The sequence below is a fragment of the Anas platyrhynchos genome, chromosome 5 (assembly GCF_047663525.1).
Source record: "Anas platyrhynchos isolate ZD024472 breed Pekin duck chromosome 5, IASCAAS_PekinDuck_T2T, whole genome shotgun sequence".
Classification (NCBI taxonomy): domain Eukaryota; kingdom Metazoa; phylum Chordata; class Aves; order Anseriformes; family Anatidae; genus Anas; species Anas platyrhynchos.
This window is the reverse complement of record NC_092591.1, coordinates 53,878,478-53,900,575: the sequence shown is the minus strand read 5'-3', so window position 1 is coordinate 53,900,575 and position 22,098 is coordinate 53,878,478. Positions and strand designations below refer to the sequence as shown.

The 22,098-nt window shown below is 45.3% G+C and overlaps 1 protein-coding gene across 4 annotated transcripts in view; it reads left to right on the top strand.

Annotated features, from left to right (window-relative positions):
- The window catches only part of NR1H3 (nuclear receptor subfamily 1 group H member 3), a 29,563-nt gene that overhangs the window by 5,513 nt on the left and 1,952 nt on the right, over positions 1 to 22,098 (top strand). For 2 of the 4 annotated variants that reach the window (XM_027457469.3, XM_005028714.6), the window contains exons 2-8: positions 11,122 to 11,369; positions 14,002 to 14,268; positions 17,176 to 17,384; positions 17,628 to 17,807; positions 18,201 to 18,300; positions 20,698 to 20,811; positions 21,622 to 21,716. In XM_027457469.3, coding sequence (XP_027313270.1) covers positions 11,252 to 11,369; positions 14,002 to 14,268; positions 17,176 to 17,384; positions 17,628 to 17,807; positions 18,201 to 18,300; positions 20,698 to 20,811; positions 21,622 to 21,716 — 1,083 coding nt within the window. In that variant the 5' untranslated portion in view covers positions 11,122 to 11,251. 4 annotated transcript variants of the gene reach the window in all.

The window sequence follows — 22,098 nt, the reverse complement described above, 5'->3', positions numbered from 1 at the left end:
GCTACAAGAACCTTTGAGGCTTGCCCTGGTGGCTCTTGCCTTGACTTGCATCCACACATGGAGCCCTCGCCAGCGTGCTGCAGCTTGCAGGAGTGCTGCCACCGAGGCAGGGCAGCTCGCCCAGCTGCATGCTCAGGAAGCTGAAGGAGAATTTGTCCTGCCTCCCGGTATCGACTTGGCCATTCTGCTCTTCTGCTCATCGACTGCTTCCCCCTTCCTCTGTGGGAGAGGAACAGTTTTCTGGTCTCGGTGGAAGGGCTGGGAAGAAATGTGACAGATGGCTTCTGTGTTTGCAGTTGGTGAGGGACACGTTCCTGGGCATCAGCAGGTGTGGGCAGGAAGCCCTAGGGCTGTGATTCAAGGTCTGTATAGCGCATGGGCAGGCGAAGTTGCGCTGGTGAAAGGTGTTGGATTCCTTTAGTGAGGGAAGAGGGAACACGAGTTGTGAGGAGTCTTTTCAAATATAACATACAGATGAGCTTAGGTCATGCAGTGTAGCTCCTGTTATCTAAGCGTGTCTGAGAAGAAGGGGATTAACTTGCTGGGTTACGTGGGACTGAAGAAAAATTTTCCCTTGGTCTGTAGAAAGCTGCCAAGTTGCTATTTGTTTTTCTTCAATTAGCACAGGTGTGGTGAATGCAGAAACCTCTTCCTGAAGAAAACATGATTTTTCTCTCTATTACCAGCACTATTCTCCTATCATGCTTCTTCTAACAGCAGTTTGGGCATGAAGAGGTAAAACCAAGGAGAGCCTGGAGACTTTGTCCTGCCTCACTTCGGTATCAACTCCAACTGGTACTGCCTGATACTTGCTCTGGGTGGTGCCTTCTGCAGTGTCCCAGAATCAGCGGCCATCCCCACCCTCCTCCCTTGGTGCAAGGAGCAGAAGAAGAAGGCCAGCCACCTGCTGGCTCAGCCCTGCTGCCTGCTCGTACACGTGCTCACGTTTTCCAGAACTGAACTTGGCTCTGCAGCTATTCCTGACCGGCTGGGTGGTAGGAGCTCGCTGACCTGTGCAATGTTTGCTTGCTTGCTTCATACAGCCCCTGCCAGGGCATTAAGCTGGGCAGAACCGCTGGCTTGTGTTTTTTTCCGTGGGCTGCTTGTGAATTCTGCCATTGGCTTCCTCCTCCTCCTCCTCGTGGCAACATTGCGCAGGAGCTGGGAACGGAGTGGGCTCCGTGCAGTATGTTCCTTATGACAAACCCTGACAATCTCATGGTTATGTTCTGCTTTTTTTCAACCTGTTTGGGGCTGTAAAAAAGCATCGGGCTGTTAGCACCTCAGCCCTTTCGTGCTTCGTTAGGGCTCTTTCTGGATGGAGATCACCTGCAGGACCCGGGGCTGCTGTGCCGGCCGGTGGGTGTGCCGCCCGCGCGGCCATTTCACTGGCTGCTGTTTGAGTCCCGGACTCTGTCCGGCTCTGGACTGTTTTCCAGCTGAGCATTTGTGGTGATGTCAGGCCGTGTGAGAAGGGAACATGACTTGGCAGGACAAAGTCTGCAGAAAGTTCAGCTCCACATTTGGCCAAGAGCCTCGGAGGGAATGAGATCCACACACACACACACACACACACACATTCTGCCGCTCAGGCTGTCACACGCCCTCTCACATGCTCCCTTCCTGTCACACGGATCCTCTTTCTCTCATTTTCAGGCCTTTAACCCTTCCCATGTAGCTTTCACTCTCTGGATTTATTTAAAAAGGAAAATAATTCCCTCCCTTATCCTGCTGATGTTGTACCTTGGAAGTGTTCAGCAGAAATGACCCCCAGAGCAAAAATAGCCCGTGCAGACCAGGGCCTGGAATAGTAAAGTCAAAAGCAGGGCAAGTTTGCCTTATGACAGAGCCCGTAATGGTCCTTTCTTCTGACCTGCACCCTGCTGCGATGCCAGTCTTTACTGTGTTTCTTGGCACTACTTCTCCTCTCTCTCCCTGCTCGGCTGCAGTCTTCTTGGTGATGTAGGTTTGGGTGCGTAGATCTGCTGTGGGGTGGGAGGCCCTGCCTCTCCTCTCTCCTTTTTTCAAAAGCAGTGGTAGCAAAACTTGCCAAAATGCATCGCAGGTAATGGATGAGTGGGGAATAAGCCAACACGTGGAATGGTCAAGCTTTCTTTGAAGCAATTTAGACCCGGTCCCAGGATCTATTTTATATGGGTATTTCTGTAGTGCTGTTGTTTATTCCTGCCCTCTGCGCTACATCTAGGGATGAGATTTCTATGAATGGGAAACGCCGCTTTTCCCCTACTGCCCTTAAGGGAATCTTAATGATTTTCCTGCCTGTTTTGCAATCCAGTACTGTATTTCTGTTTTGCCTCTGAGCGGTAGTATTTGTTTTGATAGATGCTTTTAGGTGGGATGGTGCTTGGATACTAAGTGCTCTACAGATACTCCATAAAAAGGCTGTTTCCCAGAAACACTCCTGTTCCGGTTACGGTGGTGTGCAGCGTGCTGATGGAAGTGCTCTTGGGGTGGGAGGAAAGGAGGAAATCAGAACGATGAACAAACAACTGCGCCATTAACAGCCCGCTCCTTTATTCTCTTCTTCCCTCTCTTGCCTCATGTTCTTTTATTCCGTATCTGCTAGAGGATGGAGAGCAGTGTCAAAGAGAGTGTGGGCTGGGTAAGAGCCTGCGAGCTGAGTGCTTTTAAGTTTTCTTTCAGGCTTTGCTGTGATTCATCTTACAGCTTTGGGAACTTCTCCTTCGTCATCTTGTCTTGCTGGTAAAACATTGCTGCTGTTTCTTACTGCTGTTATCTGTTCTAGCAGCAGTTCAGTGCTGACAGTGGACTGGGCCATGTTCCTGCTCAGAGCACTTTGGGATGCTGATGTTGAAGAGATGGACTGAGACAAGCTGGCGAGCTGAGCAGGTTTCCCTTTAATGCTGCTAGCTGCTAAAGGCATTTGGTTAGAATAGGCATCGGCAGTCAGATGTTATTCCCTGACCTCGTAGGGTTTTGCGGAGATTAAATTATTTTTAAGGGAACAACCAGGTAAGCAGTACATTCTGTTATTATTTATCATTATCGCTTTCTGCATGCAGAAAAAGGCCAACTTCTCTAGGCATAATTTCTTTGATCCTCTTACTGGCTGGGGACTGGGTTTAGTCCTTTTCCCTGACGTCCTCTATCAGGTTGTTACTTTAGGTAGTCATCCTTGTTGTTTGTTCTTGTGTTGTTTTATTTCTTAGTTCTGGTCTCTCTCCAGTTTGGAGACAGCATTGGGATAACATCCCAAATCCCTCAGACTTGTGTTCCCTGTAGCAGAGGTCTAACCTCTGTGGGGCTGGGGGTCGTAAAGGAGGAACACAGACTCCAAGGTAGAGTTTTGTTCTGCTCTCTGCAATATGGTGCCAATGCAGTGCTCCATACTGGCTGGAGAGACAGGTTTCTTTCACTCTTATTTTTTTCACTTCAGTGCAAGCCCCATTTAAGAAAACAAACAAAAAGAAACACGATCAGGCTTTTTGAACCTAGCTAGTTGTTGCCATTACCTCTGATCTAGATGACGCTGGGTATTTCCTGTCTTTTTTTTGGGCCATGTTCTCTGACAAGGCTGAGGAAACTACGTCTTGAAGCTGTTACTTGAAAACTTTAAAGAATGGCTGGCTGTTAGATTTTGGGTAGCTATTGCAGAACAGGGTACTGGCGGCTGTATAAAGCTGGAGAGAGAATCCAGAGACAGCAGACGCTCCGGTTGTGTTTTCTGTGCTGCCATGCAGTGGCATTTAGAAGGGAACTGAGGTGAGATCTGTTCTCATTTCCAGCCTTCAGTAGGATGTGATGAACTGTTGTTGCACGTGGGATGCATAAGAGCAGGTCAGCAGCAGAAATAGCGAGCTGCAAACAGCTCAGCGTTGGTTTCCCACAGCAGGGTCTTGCTGCTTAGCAGATAATTTCATCAGAGGAAGTTTCCTAGGTTGCTTGAATACTTTCCAAGTATGATTTCATTTATTTATTGATTTTTGTCTGGTGGTGTGGGTAAAAGTACAGAAGAATTGTGCTAGCTGTTGCAGGTGTCCTAGGAAGAAAAACAAGCAAAGCAAAATTGCCACGGTGTAGATATGCTTAGGGAAAAAAAGACTTGCTGCTAGCTTAATTTGCATGGGGAAATTGTGAGTGGCACTGGTGGAAGAACGCTGCTGCTCTTATAAAGAGAATTTCCACAGGGGGAACTTGCTGTTACTGCTGGTGCTAACAACCATTCATTCTACGGACGGGGCTGCAGCCTGGATCCCCTCCTTGCCCTTCTTCCCGAGGAGCAGCAGGGAGCTGCCCTTTGCTCCCGTGATAGCAGGAGGGGGCAGCTGCTCGGCTTCATGCGTTCCATCCTCCTGGGAGGAGCACAGAGGGGATTTTTCCTGTTTGAAGCTTCAGTCAAAGCCTCAATCGTGCTTCCTGCCATCTGAAGGTCGATGCTGATAGCAGCGTCAAACTGTCATTTGACGGTTCGAGCTGGATTTGCAGCCAGATGCTGAGGATTACTGCAGTTCAGCCCCGAACAGCAAGTTCTGCTCCTGTTCTCCCCCACAGGTGCCGCACAAGTCGGTGGCGCTCCATGTGGCAGGGCTCTGCCCGCTCCTCACGCTGGGGCACCAGTCCCCAGCTCACCTGGCTGCACAGAGCTGGGGATAAATGGCTTATCACTTTGCCATAACCCAGTGCGTGCTCTAGTTTTTGCCATTTGGGGGATGGTTGTAGTCTAGGTTAGCCAGAAGCTTGAAAGCTGAGGTGGCGGTGACAGTAGAAAGCCTGGGAGGAGTGGAAGGGACGAGCTTTGTTACCCAGGCCTGGCTCGTGCTGTTTTCCAGAGTTCAAGGGAACTTGTGTCAATGGCCTTTAGGGGAATTTCATGTCAGCAAGGTGGACGCATCGGGCCTGATAGCACTTGTTATTCATTTCCAGGTAATTAACCAGGAAAGAGTCTGTCCTTTCTAACCAGCATCTGTCCTCTCTCTCCCTTTCTGCCTCTTACTCTCTTCCTTTGTCAGAGGGACTGCTGCCTCGGTGCAAACAGGAAGAGAGGCGCGAGCTCCCTGTGCTCGGTGTGAATGAACGGCAGTAACCTCCCTTCTCCTCTCAGCTGTGGGATCAAGGGCATCTGGCTGTGGGGAGGGAGGGAGGAAGCAGAAAGGCACGGCCCACTTCAGGATCTTACCCACCCTGAAAGCAGACACGGTGTAACTCTTTTCCCCTAGCTCCTTGTGTTGACACCGCACGCTTTGATCAGGCAGAAACCAAGAGGTGAAGACGAGGGCAAAACCCAAACCTCAGCCTTTGACAGGCAAGGAATAATGAGAGACAGGTAACGAGAGAGGGGAGGGAGCATCTCCTGCTGGATGCGACGTGAACGGAAGAGCTGACTTCTTGCAAAACGATTGCTGTTGGGGTGAGAAGCTCTTTTGCAGAACTTGTAAGTTCTTGGGCGTTCTTGCAGTCAGCACATTCTGTCGTCTTCTCAGGGACAGTTTGTGAAGCTCTGTTCCCAAATTGCCCTGTGTGGGAAAGAAACACATACTGTGTTGTGAAGATGCAGTGAATTTGGTTTTTGATGCAGAACAGAGCAGAAGTGCTTGGGGCTGATTCTGCTCCGAATTAGGGTATTCTGTTTGGTTGTACATTTGTGGCTTAGGACCCTAATTCACTTTTCTAACCAATTTGCAAATGTTCACTGGAGAAAGATTTCTCTTTTGTTTCACTCCTGTTTTCTTTTTTTCCCTGAGGTGGGTGGAACTGGCTTCCAATTTCTGCTGCTGCAGTCGTTTGCTTATAGAGGCATATTCTGTACGCCAGGAGCATCTAAGTCACGTAGGATACAGATTGATAAATGTCCGCAGAAATATTTGCATTGTTGTAATAAAAAGTCTGATTTTGGAAGGAAGATTAGGAAGTCTGCCCTCCAGTCTCAGAGAGCTAAAAACAGCATTAGGAGGTTTGCCTGTAAGAGCCTGACTGTCCCTTCCTTGTCAAGTCTACGAGGAATAGGTGGAATCCATCTTTCAGAATAATCCCTCCCATCCTGCTGTACACCATCATTAGACCTTCCTGCTTCTCTTCCCTGTACTCTTTTGACCAAGTGACACACAGGAATATTTTAGTCTGTCTGGTTGTTAGTCACTTTGGCTGTTGTCCTCTGAATACTGCCACGGCATCCATAGCTGAGCAGGTTAGGAGACATCTCGCTGTGTGCTGAGACCAGACGAAAGCCGGGGGTGGAGGCACAGCCCATAGGAAGGCTTCACCATGAGAGCTGGGTGCTGCAGCGAGAGCTCAAGCAAATTCAGGGATGCACCACTTCAAAGGAAGAGACAAATGCCATAAGCAAAGCTCACGCCACAAGTCAGCAAAGTCACGGGTAGTAAGGAAGCTGGTCAGCAGCAGGAGTCGGAGCCAAGGTAAGAGGATGGGGGCTCTCAGAGCCAGAGAGGCAGAGGTGGGAATAAGACTGTATCACTGGGGACAGGAGACCTAAGTGGAGCAGGCTGCACGGTTAGGAGCGGCTGGTAGGACCAGAGGTGGCAGCAGCACATAAGGTTCACAGGCAAGTGCCACGCACTTGGGCAACTTGGGCTCTTACAGCTGGGGCCCAGCTAGTTTCTTTTTCCTCAGAGTCACGGTACAGTTCTTTGCCTTATTTGTAAACATAATGTTCAGAACTACTCCTTATGCTATCCTGTTGCACTGCTTTGCACGCATTTTCGTGTTTTCTCCCTCAACGTGACAGATTTGCATAGATTTCTTTTTCTGCTCTAAAAGGTACAAGTGGCTCTTTCCACTTTTTACAAAGCGAAACCTGTTATATACGTACTTCTGACCCTCCTATGGACCTCTTAGTTGTGTTGGTACTTCTTGAGAAATGAGATGTTGCAGAAGAATGAGCTAGGATGTTTCTTCTTTTGTTTCTCTGGGCCAGCTGCAAGGTACTGCCTTGTTCTTCGGGGAATTCTGTGAAAATTCTCACACCAGAGAAGGGATAGGAAGAGCGTTATGTTAGTCCTCATGAAAGAATTGGAACAGCAGTGTCTCCTGGGGGGCTTTGTTCCCTGCTAGTGCTGTAGGGTCCATGAAATGTCAGTCCGACCATGTTTATTTTTTTCCCTCAGCCATTTATATCTGCAGCCAACTTTTGGTACCAAAGATAGCACCAGTGGTGTACACACTGTGCATTTAGATTTCAGCAGAGACTGTTAAGCATTGTTTTGACCCAGCTCACAGAGGTAGTTCCAGAATGGGTGCCAGCACTCCTATTGCATGTCACAATGCATTTAGAACCCCAAACGCCAAATTATATCCCTGTTTTAAGTACCTGTGAAAGATAAACCTTCCTATCAGACACAGTGGTTCACCAACAACCTGCTTTTTTATGCCCCCTCCAAAAAAACCCAGTCCTGTTGCCACGCAGGTGTGTGACACACAAGCACAGTCACGTTAACACAAGAATATAAATGCAAGGTCTCTTCTGCTGATGCTGACGTGCTGCAGAGAGCGCACTTGTGATTCATTTTGGAACTGAAACCTAACCATTTATTTTTTTCTTGGCAGAAGGCTATAGGATTTTGTAACTTACCAGGACTCTGACCAGTAACTCTTCTTTTGAAAGATACCAGAGGCTTGCGCAAACTTCCTAAAAAGCTACTGTTTCATCGGAGCTTCCAGTGCTTGGAGGTAAAAGGCTTGTTGTGCTATTCCTCCCATTATTCCTGCGCTCCACAGTACAGGTTCTCTGGAGATGCACTTGCATCTGGTCTGCTTCCTGGCTTTTATACTTCTCCCAGAAAGCACCAGAGAAGAAATGCCAAGGAGAGGGAGAGGACGGATGTTTTTAGCAGGAGTCGCAATAACTGCACCTGGCTCACTTGGTTTCTTTATCCATGTGCTGTGCTGCCCAGAGCCTTTACCGTTTATCCTTTATTTACCCTCTGTGAGTATGGGACAGAAATGAGGCATATTCTGCAGCTTTGTGGCTGTTGATGACAGGCCAGGTCAAAGACTTCCAGAAGAGTGCATAAATGCTTTAGCTGGGCTTGGAAGAAGACTTTCAGCTGAGTGTATGGGTTGAGACAAGGCTGTTGCTGGAGGAAGTAATGAAGGTTTCTGGCAGTTAACATGAAGTGCAAGAGCCAGGGCTGCCACCTCTGGTCTTTGTTACAGAATTTTCTGTTGCAGAAGCACTGATGTTGAAACCACCAGTCTCAGAGTTGTTCAGTTGTCTCAGAAAAGGAAGAGAGAGGGAAGAAATGGAGTAGGGAGAACCTGGTGGCAACACATTTTGGAGGTGTTTAGTGTCTTGTTTGAGATGTGAGTGGCAAGGGCTGGTAGAGAATTGTATGGGCTTCCTCGCTGGAGTATGTTCACTAGGTTTCTCTGCCCTGGATGCTATGTTAGAGAGAAGTGATTGCCCCATCTTCTGTCACTTGGCCAGTCCTGGCTTCTAAAACTAATAAAGCTGAGACAGACGGTGGGAGGCAGCACAGCAGATGATGTCAGGAAGACTCTGTTCCCTTTTGCAATTAGAGCTTGCATTACCCTTCTTTATCTCAAGTTGAAGTGGTGGTGCAAATTGGGAGATACGAACCTCTAATAACGTGGCTGTTAGTACAGAACTCAAGGGTTTTAGTCATTTGGAAACTATTCTTGTATATTTCTACGAAAACTGACTTGCTGGCCTAATCATATAGCCTCTCATATATATGTGTGCCTGTGTGGAAAATGCTGATTTAGTTTTCTTTACCTAGCCCCACCAGCGTGCTGCTGTTTGCAGTTCGGTCAGTTTTCCACAGCCTATTACTGCAGCTACAAAACTAAAAAATGCTGTCTCGTAGGAGAGGCTTCTCATCTGCCCTGCTCCTGTCTGGCCTGTTCCGCTGGGGGAAGGCTAGGGAAGCTGGTGCAGGAGGTAGGAGCATGTGGGCTGGTTTCGCAGCACGAAGATAGTGGCTGATAGGCCTTGCCCCTTGCCGTGTCCTGGGTGTGCACGCAGCTTTATACTCCCCTCCCTGGTGCTAACTGCAGACTAGTCAGACATTGCCAGGAAGTCTGCAGTCTTGTGGTTGTGTGTTTTTAGAAACTCCCCTTTGGGCTCCAGATGTCTTGCTGACAGCAAGTTTCACTCCTGCAATGTCAATCGTGGATGAGAGTTTCAGAATCCCATCAGGATGCGCCCTCCTCTTTTTACTTTCCGGGATACATCACAGCTTATGGCCGGGATGCAGCAGGACCTGAGCTCAGTCACTCAATGCCTCAGCTGGAGGATCAAACTTTTGCTTCAAAAAGCACTGCAGTGCTGCTGGTAGTGATTCATTCTCCACAATAATTACCGTTTGAATGAATCTTTTGCGTGGTTTAAAGGAATGTGGAGATGCATCTAGGCAGTACACTTAGCTCACTGTTTCGTGCCCAAACGTGCCCAGAGACATCTGGTAATCTGCATCAATGAGGAGCTTACACAGGACTCGGAGTACAAGGCACATTTGGGTTTTTTCATTGAAGTTCCTCTCTCCAAGTGGTGCTCTGTGCCTCTCCATGAGGCTGCAGTATTTACTGTGGAGTTTTTTTTTAAAGTTGATTGTGATGGCCACTCTGTTCCTTTGCGAACTATGAGACTTCTTGAATTGTTGGCAAATCAGATCTGTTATGTAGCAGTTTCCCACATTAGGATTTTTACTTTTCCTATGGCTTTGAATCTCGTATTTGCTGCCACTGCGTTCATCATAGATGGTCTGTTTTGCCAGTGATTCAGGGCTGCGTGCACCAAAGGGAAGAGAGCTTTGAATTCCTTATACGGTCTGAGTCTGTGTTTATAAAGGTCACATAAATTAATACGTCCTGTGGCTTTTTAGACCTGCATTCATTATCTGCCGGAGTGTAATGGGACATGGCAGGAGTCCAGCAGGCTTGACAGTATGACTGGATTTATACTTGATGACTGTTGCTCTCGGAGTCCTGGGAGGGGGTGGTTTGTGGGACTATTGCTTTTGTCTTTGTCATTCCAAGAGAAGCTTCGTGGTCTGGTCCAAACATACAGGAGGGAAGAAGGGACTGGGGACAGCAGTCCTCTGCCTTTTCCCAGTCCGCAGTGCAGTGTGTGAAGCATGCCCCTGGCTACCTGATGCGTTCGTATTTGGGCTGCTGCCCAGCCTTCTGTCACCTCCTCTCTTTTAGAGAGTCACAGTCCTCTGGTCCCAAACTCAACTGGTCAAGTTAAAGTGGTACAGGCCTTTAACACAGTTGCTTTTTAAATCAGTTAATCCCTTTAGCTTGCGTTGATAAATCACTGAATTGAGATCAACTGGTCTAAATGCATGCTTAGTCAGATTAGGCGTGTTTACACTAGCAGTTTACATCAGTTTCACTAAGTCTGTGCAGTCAAACTGGTAAGGCTTTTTCTGTGCAGGTGCAGAGCTTTTGGGAAAAATAGTGATTGGATTCACTTTCCAGGTTCTGGTTCTGTAGCGTGGAGTTAGTGCTGTATCCTCAGAAGGTTGGTGCTGAGTCTGTTTCCTGAGGGTGGCATAAGGGTTGTTTCCCTTAGGTGTGGTGCTGGCTATTCAGTTCTTTTTGTAGATCCAGGAAGGATTTGTAATCCTCATATTTGATGCATCATTGATCTTTGGCATAGCCTTTGGCTGTTGCTAGTAATAGGGAAATTAGTCTTTGCTAAATCGTTGTGTCAAAATTATCTTCTACAATTTTCTTTGTGTTCTGCAGTGCGTGACACAAAATCCAGCACAACTGGCAGTAACGAGTAATTTGTTACTGGAAGCTTCAGCAAAGGCCACCCGTTGTAAAGTCTGGAATTTCCCTTTCACACTTTTGGGAGGGGTCAGCGCTCAATTCCCCTGGTGGTGGTAGCAGTAACAGAGATGTGTCCTGCTTTGATAAATATTCTGGCAATAAACAGACAATTTTGTGTCTGAGTGCGCTAATCCTTGTACCTTTACCACAGTTTGTTAAAATGTTGTGTTTCAAGGGAATAAACACTGATAAAGTTAATTGTCCCTTTTTAATAAATAAGGAAACAAAATCTCAATCTTGCTTGTGATGCAGTTTGTAATAGCTTTGGGGAGTTAACAGCCTCAGTAGCTGAACTCTTGCCTCTTTTGCATCTGTTTTTCTTCACAGGTACTTCCTTTCTGACTTGCAGTAGCAGAAAGAAACCGAAGACGTTGAAGGAAGACGCCTGCTGCCTCTTGCTCTGCAGTAACCATGCTGCAGCAATGAGACTATAGCGAGCCCTTCCTGTGTGGCCTCCATGGGTCCCACTCAACTCAGCACACAAGATCATGGGAAGAGGGTGGCAAGTGTATTTGAGATGGAGGAGGAAGGGCTTTCACTCTTCTCTGGCTCAGAGAACCCCCCTGAGCATGCAGGTATGGAAAAATTCTTATTCAATCCACACAAGCTAAATGAATTCCGTTCTTTGAGCTGCAAAAAGAATTAACACTTAACAAAATTTTAGGGTGATTACTGCTACGCTTGAGGCACCCAGTGTCTAAGACTAGAATCCTTTACTGGTAGTTGAAGATGAACAGGTTTATACAGCTGATAAACGTGTTGAATGCTTTGCTTATTTGACCTCCTGGAGGCAAGGTCCGTGGCAGTAAAATGGAGTTCTTTTTGTTTGCCTTATCAAAAACTGCTGAACAACAAAGCTTTACTGTATGTGACAGTCCCACAAGGGTTAGTGATGCAATGAAGTACTAGGTTCTTGCAGATTCATATAACAGGAGAGTAGAGTTTTCCTCTACACATTTTTTTTCTCCTGCATGTGTGTATTCACAGTAATGAGACATAATAGGCCATGATGTTTTGAAGCTACACGGCATAAAAAAAGACAGGCACCAGAATTAAACAGAGTAATCTGCCACAAGGAACGGAAGTTAAATGTCTCAGGAAAGAGAACTGAAGTTTTGCAGTTATAATTGTCATTGACACACAGAATCCTATATCTTCAAACTTAAAAAATGCAAAGGTTGCAAGAAAAAGCATCACCAAATGTGAGGAAAATGATTAAATAGCGTATGTACTAAAGGAGGACTGTAATGAGAGCCCAAGGTACCAGAGGGGGGTTTAAGCTTGATATATCTTGATCTTTGGTTGCACAAAATGGCAGTAATAAGCTGTATAACTAAAATGGCTAGTGTTAAAACTGGAAAATAGTTTCTTTAGATGGAAGAATAAGTATATTTGTCTCAATAAAACAATTGTAAGGATGGTTATCAGGCCTTTATGTAGCTCCTTAAAGACAGTGAAGAAATCCAGTATGCACTGAACAGGTGCAACTTGTGGAAGTCATTGGCTTACTCTGCTGTCTGTCAGAAACGTGAATGGGATTTGAGACTTCTGCAAAGTTATCACACCAGTTAATGCATATGTATTAAGGGACTAAGTAATATGAGATAAATAATAGGCATTGCACAACTTCTTTGTAACTGATCGTGTGAAGAGAAGTACAGTAAATCAAGAGAGGTGAATATCAGAGACTTAACCTTTCTGTTGACATTTTCCTGCTGTCCAGTCTGCAATGAGATGTGCAGGCCAAGATGAATGACCTCTAGACCTTAGTAAAGTCAATGGGATTGAAAATCAACACCAAGATACTTAAGACTGAAAACCAATATGGAGTGAAGAACACTAATAATAATTGCTGAGACTGATCTAAAACTTCCTAGCTGTTTACTATTTGGGGTACCTGAGCAGAATAGTAACCAAAGCTGAGAATAAAGAGAGAAGTATTAAAACCATAAATATGAAAATGAACCATGCTGTTGTAAGCTTGGTGCTGATCAGGAAATGCAGCAGCGTTGTCCTGCAAACCAAACCCTATAAATTGACTGCAGTATAAAGGCTTTCCAGGCATATCTAAACATATCTGGAGACGTATCAAGACTGTGCTGTTTGTGATCTTTATGAACATCTGTCATGGAAAGATCTATAATATCTGACAGAAGAATTATACGCACTGAGCTGTGCAGGAAGATGTGCCAGATGTCAACGTGGCTAGAATTATTGGAATGAAAACAGAGATGGCTAATAGGGAGGGAATACGCAAATAACCTCAGCAAACATTTGAGTAGAATGCTTAAGAGAGACAGTGTGCTCTTAAGTGAGACAGTCTTAAAAATGTTTTCACAATGTACAGTTGGTGACAAGATTCAGATCCCTAAGAATGATGTAGGAAGAACAGGGAGCTGCTGCACAAGACCATCTAAAATGCAAGACAGTAGCAAAGGCCCAGTGTTTCAAATGGCGTAACCACGTTTAGTAAATGAACTGTCAATGTGGAAATGCGTTAGTTGTAGGAGTCAGGAGGAGGTGTCTTGAAAAAGAAATTATGGCTGTGGGGTTCCAAAGGTTCCCAGAGCTCATGCAGTGCTCGTCTGCTCCTTGCCCCTAACTCCATGAAGTTGGCGTTTTCTATCTTGAAGGTTTCCCCAGGTGTTCTAGTTATGGGGATTGCCTACTCAGTCTGTTTTGTTTGTAGTGCCACAGTTTAGGTACTGTTTTTCTTTGACTGTTTGACTGCCGAACCATTTTACTTTACCTTTGTGTATGAGTATGGCAGAGAATAGAAGTTAGAACACTGAAGGTGAATTTTAAAAAAAGAAAAAAATATATTTTCTGTGCAATCTTGGATTTCCACTCAGATTTTTTGTCACAATTTCTTACATGGCTTAGTGTCATTCCGCTGATGGGAAGTGCAGAAGAATGTCTGACCTGAACAAGTTTTCTCTCTGCCTGTTTTTAAGTGGATCAAATGCAAAGCTATATCTGCTTATACATTTAGCATGAAACTGTTTGGATTATGTCAGTATTTGACTTCTTTTAGAAGATATACTTGCCCGGAAGGAAAGGCTGTGGAATGGAGGACTTGATCTTTTCATCCATATGTTTGGGAGATAGTGGGTTTGGATGAGGATATCAGTAACTGTGAGGAATGGGACAGTCAGTTGCAAATGCCATGTGTGATTTTTTTTTTTTTCTTGATGCTGTTCTCGATAGAAAATCCCCCCTTGAAGCGGAAGAAGGGCCCAGCCCCAAAGATGCTGGGAAATGAAGTGTGCAGCGTGTGTGGCGACAAGGCCTCCGGCTTCCACTACAACGTGCTGAGCTGCGAAGGCTGCAAGGGCTTCTTCCGCCGCAGCGTCATCAAGGGTGCCCAGTACGTCTGCAAGAACGGCGGCAAGTGTGAGATGGACATGTACATGCGCCGCAAGTGCCAGGAGTGCCGGCTGCGCAAGTGCCAGGAGGCGGGCATGCGGGAGCAGTGTGAGTGCACCCAGGGGTGCTGCTGGGCGCACCGTGGTGCTGTGGGAGTGGGCTGGGGGCCAACGGGTGGTGTAATAAGGAGACGGTGTGAGTGCTGGGGGGTCGCTCGGCATGCTGGATTACATTTGGGAAGTCACTGAGGGCTTAGTTGGCGTTACGTGGAGAGGTGTCTGTTGGTGAAAAAACACTGTTGTGCTGATGAGCCCTGCTTTGTTTCCTGAACACACTGTTTTGTAAGAATTCATGGAGAATGGCATCAGGGGAAAGACTCGCAACTAAGATTTACACATTCTTCGGTATGTTGTCGCCTGCCACAGTAAACTTGGGCTTCTGTCTGGCTCGTGGTCTGCACTGTGAGGTTTGTCACCGTGCTCTTTGAATGCCAGAAGGTGTTTTCCCTATGTGCCTTGTGACAGAAGTCAAGGGCAGCACCACAGTGCTGCAGCTGTGTTTGTGCAGACCCAGCCTTGTTGAGGCCGTTAGTGAGCTCAGTTATTTTTCTCACAGGAGTCATAAGGCTGCTATTTTCTGAATATTCAAGAGTATTCCTGCTTGCATATCAGGAACAGCAATCCTCTGCCATGACACCTAGGTTTCATCCTTCTCTTCTAGCCAAGACTGGCTAAATGGACGCTCAGTTAATACTAATTCTGTGTGAAGTCTCTTTTTCTGCCATCCAGTACTCAGAGCAGTGAGGAACACAGAGTATTTCAGAAACATCTTCAAAATACACTTGTGCAAAAAGAATAAGCCCCGTTAACTTGCAGCAAGGAAATGTGCTTTCATTTTTTTCAAGCTGAAACACAGCACATCTAACATGTAATCTGTATCTTTGCTGCAGTGGTTTGCATCAGCTCTATATATACTGACTTTGCACCATTTCCCCTCGCTCCTGAGAGCTACAAAACAGATGTATTTGAAAAGTTATGTAGTGAGGCTGTCTGTCCACTGTGTTACTCTTTGGTTACAGGTAGATATTAGAGAGCCTCTACGTGTTTTGGTGTTTACTTGTTGTCTTATGGTGAGGACAGAGGATATGCTTCAGCTCAGAGAAATTATGCCAAGAGGAACCTTTGGGTTGCTATTATCAACTGCTTGGCAATTCTTGTCAACATGAATCCTCACTGGAAATTTGCCTTGCTAATCTTGACAAAAACGGAGTGTTTTTTTTTTCCAACTGTTTCACTTGGAAGGTCATTTCAGAACTTCCCTCTAATTGATGGAAACATTCTTCTAATTCTCAGACTGAAGCTATTCACAGACAATTTATCTTTCTTGTAACAGTGTGCACCATGAGATTAAATATCATCTTCATAGAAAACTGAGTAACTCAGATAATTTTGAATTTAGCATGGTGTACGAGCTTTAACATAGGCAGTTTTCAGGGTTCTCCAATATTTACTGTGTAACTTGGATGTAAATTCTTCATGCATCTGAGACCTAAGATTGCAATTGCCTGAATCAATGACTTCCCTTTTCAAACTCATACTGTGACTGGCATTCTCCAATCTTACAGGTCACCTTTAATATGGCTATTGGATTGAATACCTTTGCCGTTAGAATTCTGGTTTGCATGTGTGTGCGTACATATGCACCCTTGCTGTTGGAAGTTTGGGATAAAGGTTCATTCTCAGCTTGAATATTGTATGTTCTTTGGCTTTCCCTCCAATCCTGTGTGTTGTGCCCCTCAGAACACACTTTCACAATAGCTGTCTACTTCTTGCCTTCATGTTTAACACAGTTCTTCTGAGAAGTGCAAGTGTATACTTGTTCTGCTTTGGGACCTGCCTTCTTGGGGAGCACCTATGTTTCCTTGTTACCTCTATATGAAAAATGGCCAAAGGCTTTTTCAGCACCTCTTAAATATTTTTTTGCAAGGTCGAGCTTTTTTTCTCTGTTTTTGAAGTTTAATTTCCAGTCAATCCATTTTTGGCGTTTTGTTCATTGATCAGTAGCTCATGGGGGTGACCTTGAAGATAATCCTTGAATCCAAGTATGTCTGATAGTCTCCTTTTGCTTGGATACAGCTTGCAGATAGTTTTTACAGCTTTGACCTAAAGACACAACAAACCTTACCTGCGTTCAAACCAGTAAGTTCTTCAGTTAACTTAGTTACAGGCCTCTAACAGGTCTTTCTATTTAAATGAACTAATGAGCAGTTGGTTCAGTGAGACGTTTCATAACACATGCCTCTGGCTTGTTTTATTCCCTACAACGTTAAAACTAAATGGCATCACCCTTTGAGTTTGTGACTGAAGAAGGCTTCCAGCCCTGCTCTGGAAAGACTTGCATTCCTCCTCAGCAGGATTTATGTAAAGCTATCCTTTAATTACTCATCTTGCTGCTTGTTACTGCTCTACAGTCTGCTGCAGATGGGCTGTGTAGAGAATTGTCCTTTCATGCTCAAGCTCCATCCAGTACTGACTTTGACGTCTTAAGAGGAAGATGAAACGCCACAAACTCTTAATTTAGCCATGTGAGGAAAAGACAAAATAACAGGATAATATAACAATGTAATGGACACATCATGATGTGGAGAAATCACCTCTTGGAATATGTTACAATATGATATTCTGGGGAATCACTCAAGGGGAAAAGCCACTGATGTGTTTCTGACATCTGCAGGGCAGCATGAAGGGAGGTTCATGTGTTCACTGTCCTTTGTGAACGTTTTGCAGTACAGTATGATTAAAAGAAAGGCAATGGAACAACTTAACAACTTAAAGTGGAAAAAAGAGGGAGAAACAAATGATAGGTATCACTGCCTGCTGTCTATATTATGTACACTCTGATAAGCCAGATGCAAGCAGCTGTAATCTCTGCCTCTCCACCCACTGCATGCTACCCTCTGTGCAGTTTTTGGCATTCCCCTGTGTCAAGGTTGATCTCTGGCCATTTCTATTTTAGATGTTCTGTCTGAAGAGCAAATCCGGCTGAAGAAGCTGAAGAAACAGGAGGACGATCAGGCTCGGACAGTCGTGGTGCGTCCAAACCCTCCACACCCACCAAGCCCTTCCCACAAACTGACGCCTCAACAGTTAAGCATGATAGAGAAGCTCGTGGCCGCTCAGCAGCAGTGCAACCAGCGCTCGTTCACAGACAGGCTCAAAGTGACGGTAATAACTCTTACCAGCGGAACCGTGATAAGAAAAAGTGGAAGTGTGGGGAGTTGAGGTTGTGGGTGAAGCATTTTGGGGGAATTTAAATGTTTGAGGTGTTGTATCTGTGGGCTAACATTCTGTGAATAGCAAAGGCTAATAATCCAATGTGTCTCTTTTTCTCTGTTCACTTTATCTTCTCATTCTTCTGCTCTCTCTCCATCTTTCACATATACACACTGTCTCTTTCGATCCCGACAGCCATGGCCCCAAGTTCCTGACCCTAATAACCGTGAAGCGAGGCAGCAGCGTTTTGCTCACTTTACAGAACTTGCAATTATCTCTGTGCAAGAGATTGTGGACTTTGCCAAGCAACTGCCCGGCTTCCTGGACCTCACCAGGGAAGATCAGATCGCTTTATTGAAGACATCTACGATAGAGGTGAGAGTTTGGCTTCACCACAATGCGTAGTAGAAGAGAAGAAAGAGTTTGGAGCACCCACATGCAGAACTGATTTTACATCCTAGATTGAAAGACCTATGTAACAGCTATGGGGCTGTTACTGCAGTGCCAGGCCCTCTTGGCAAAGGGCCATGGAGGAGAATGAGGCAAGAGCCTTGGTAGTGGAAAGCAAGTAATTCCCTTCCCAGAAGGAAACAGTGCAAAGGATGCAGTAGAATTTACACTGGAATTTTGAAGCACTCTTGGAGAAGTGTAGTTTTTATATATATTTTTTCCCTTTGGTGATGCTCTAACCATCAATAAATTATCAATGTTGCAATGTTCTTTCTTGTATTCAAGTCAAGTATATCTATCCCTGATCTCTGGTTTCAGGTGATGTTATTGGAGACATCTCGACGCTACAATCCAGAGATTGAGAGCATCACTTTTCTTAAGGACCTGAGCTATAATCGGGATGACTTCGCCAAAGCAGGTGGTGCATTAGACAGGTGTTTCTTCCTTCTCTGTCTTGTGTTGTTTCATCTTTTCCTTTTCAATATGAGCTGGTGGAAATGGTATCCGGGGCCTTGAACTTAGGTGAGGAGTTTAGAACAGGGATAGACCAATGTCCCCACAAATGTTCTTTGCTTTTAACATGTGATATTGCTTCAGTTAATGTCTTTTTTTTTAGGTGTGAACTTGCTTTGGAAAATTCGGACACTTACAGTGTGACAGTCTTGCTGTGTGGATGTCTGCAGTCTTGCAGCATGCACTTGAGCTTAGCACCCTGTTTGCTGAGGGAGCCGAGGTTGAGTTCACTTTCTGGGGTACCCCACTTCTGGTGTGGATGCTCCCCTTAGCTCACTGTGTGAGGGTGGTGTGCACCTAGGGCTGGCAGCTGGTGTGAACTTAGCGGTAAAGAGCTGACATGGATGTGTTCTTAGGGCTCTATCAGATGACAGCAAATCAAACCCCAGTCTTTTCCCCTTTGCACTGTATCACTTGGCAATGTAGAGGCTTGCTTTGAGTGATGACGTTAGTGTGAGTATGTTCAAGTTGTTATGAAGTCTATAACGTGTGTTGGAGATCCCTGCAGAATGCTGCAGACACGTCACTGGCTTGGTATGTGATGATCAGCGGTGACGTGACTTCTGAATTGTGTTTTTCCAGGAGCATTGAATATTTGTGATTTCAAATTAAGTGAAAGGAAGTGCATGTCTTCAGCATTTCTGAAAAGGAGATTTTGGCTGTTCTTCATGTGATTTTGTGGGTTTCTTGTGTAGCTATTTAAGGTCTTGTATTCACGGTGTCCTTCATTACTTTCCCATCCTTGTATAGCCAGGAATTCCTGATAGTAGCCTTTCTCAGCATTTTAATCTCACTCAGTGATACGACTGTTGCTTGTTAAGGTTTTCCAAGCCTTCCCATGCACATGTTTTGCTGAGAGACCATATGAAATAGGGGAGCAGTGTCAGGTTGTCCAAGTTCTCTTGCAGTGTCAGTATATGTAAGGTCTAGAAGAGTTAGGCCTCAGCCCTTTACGTCTTATTGTCATGGTTTCTGTTTAGAACTGTCCTTGGTCTTGCTCACTGGTAATTGAATTGTAGGATGGCTTTTCAGGTACGTGCTGTTTTTCCTTCTCTCCTCCACTTATCATCTTGCCCTGCCAGGTGATACTTTCATTGTGTGACTCAAAGGCTCATTGCAAACCATGGTTTCTTTGTACCTTGCATGGGCCAAGTTCAGGGTGCTCCAGCCCTCCAGGCCCCTGATGGCCTTCTAGGAGCTTACTGCCTCAGCATGTCACCTAACTTCACTTTGAAGTTGTGATGCTGTTTCTCATAACAAAGGTTCAAAACTCTAGGGAGCTGAACTTGGTTTCTTTTTTTTTTTTTCAGGTTTAAATAAACACTATTGTTCTTTGATGCTCTCACTGTTCGCCTTTTCTTCAGATTAGTAGGAAGGCAAAAAGCAGGCAGCCAGAGAGGTTTCCTCCATCTTGCTCTTCTTTGCTCTGATGCAGTTGTACTACAGGAAATGAGAAACTTAGATGCTATTTTGGGCTTTAAGATTTCAGCATGTTTGTGTAGCACGTAGCACATGGAGACTTGATGTGACGGTGTCCTCTGTGTTGTGACAGAAGTATCATTGCACTTCTGCCAGGCTGTGTTTATTGAAAAAAATCATAGAATGGTTTGGATTGGAAGAGAATTTAAAGACCATCTGGTTCCAACCCCTCTGCCATGGACAGGAAAATCTTTTGCTAGACCAGGTTGGTCAAAGCCCCATCCAACCTGGCCTTGAACGCTTCCAGAGATAGAGCAAGGTGATAGGAAGCATAGGTTAGGCTCTTCTTCATCTGTCTCACTTTGAAATGAATTCAAATAGTTCACACCTCTTGGAACTGTATTTCTTTTTTTTTTTTTTTTTGGCTCAGACCGACTACAGATGAATCAGCAGCATGGGATGAAAGCTTCTGTGGAAGGAGGAAGGCTGCCAGGCTTGAAAGAGGTGGTGGTTTGAGAGTGGAAAGTGTAGATTTTGTGATTGTGGGTTTCTGCCTTTGTGACGGATTTACTTGAGAACTGATGACGTTTTTCTTTAGATATTGCCTACTAACGTGTTGAGGGACATGTAAGGCTCAAGGAAACCAAGAAGTTAAGGTTAGGGCCTGAGTCCTCACCTGCTGTTGGTGTTCACCACTGGTGGTACAATGTGAAGGGTGTTTTCAACCACACTTGGGATATAATATAAGGGTATTTGCCTGCCTACCTGCCTTCCCTGCTCCCTGGCATACTGAGTGTGTTTCGGACAGCTTATCCTGTGAGAGGAAGGGAGATAGAGGAGACAGTTGCCATTGTTGACACTTACCCTCTTCTTTTTGTTGTAGGTCTGCAGTTTGAGTTCATTAACCCCATCTTTGAATTCTCAAAGGGAATGAATGAGCTACAACTCAACGATGCTGAATATGCACTTTTAATCGCCATCAACATTTTCTCTGCAGGTAAAATGCAAGGCAGGTCTGAAAGCCTGCAGCACTGAGTTGTAGGGTAAAGAATATAGAATTAAGGAAGGTAATGAGCAGCAGAGGAGTAATAGAGGGTCTTGTGATAAAGGAGAGTGTTATTCCTGCTGAGGGTATTCATTATACACCGAATCTTCCAGTGCTACCTCCAGACAAAATCAGATTCCCTGCTGATTAAAACGTGTATAGCAAAATCAGCCAGTATTAATCTTCCTCATTTAGAAATTGCTATTTTACTGTCCCCTTAAGGTGGTTGGCAGGTCTCTGGCTTGAGGCAGGTCGCGCTGCATGAGCGACATCTAGTGGTCAAGTAAAGATGCTCTTGATCAGAGACCAATATAGCTCTGGGTCAGGAAAGGGCTCTGCAAAGAAATCTCCTCTACTCTTTGCTTCTGTTTTCTGTCTTGTAACCTGTAAGATCAAGAATATGTCTTTGTTCCTGTTATCGGACTTTCTCAGCTGCTGGAGAAACTTTCAATTCCTTTTGAATAACTGCAGCTTCTCATCTTCACTGGAACAGAAATGTGATGCCAAACACATCTATTCAGTGCTGTTTGGTCTGTAGCCTTTCACCTTAGAGGAGTCAGATCTGACTCCCCATGTGCATTAGATATGATTGAGAAGGAACAGTAACAGAAAACTGGCACAGCTGCTGCAGTCATGGATGACTCCCGGCTGTGCTGGGTGGATTCTCGATGAGGTTTTGGGGAGAAACCATACAGCTGTTAGGGTCATGTCCAGTGATGCTGCCTGTAGCAACCTGCTTACTTCTAACCTGCTTTTTGGCAGACCGACCGAATGTGCAGGACCAGTCCCTGGTGGAGAGACTGCAGCACACCTATGTGGAAGCCCTTCATTCTTACATCTGCATCAACAGACCAAACGTAAGTGTCTGACCAACGTCCTTGGTGATGATGCAAACTGACTGTGGGTTTATGCAGGCACAGTCCCTGCAGTGATGTCTGTAGCAGATCTGTTACTGCCTGTACTCTCACGCTGTTCCCTTCTGTGGCTGTGTGGTGGCAGCCATAAATGGAGGATTTGTGAGCTGTCACAGCCTGCTGTCCTGTATCATGTTCCATAGTTAGCAAGCATGTTTTGGGACACGGTGTAGTATTTGTGTTCCTCTACACTGCCGCATGCTGGAGGATGCCAGTTCTGGAGGAAATTGGGATTGTGTTTACAATGCATCATCTGTTTTTTTTTTTTGTTTGTTTGTTTTTTTCTTTTTAAAAAAGTTTTAATCTGTATTTACTAACAGCTGCC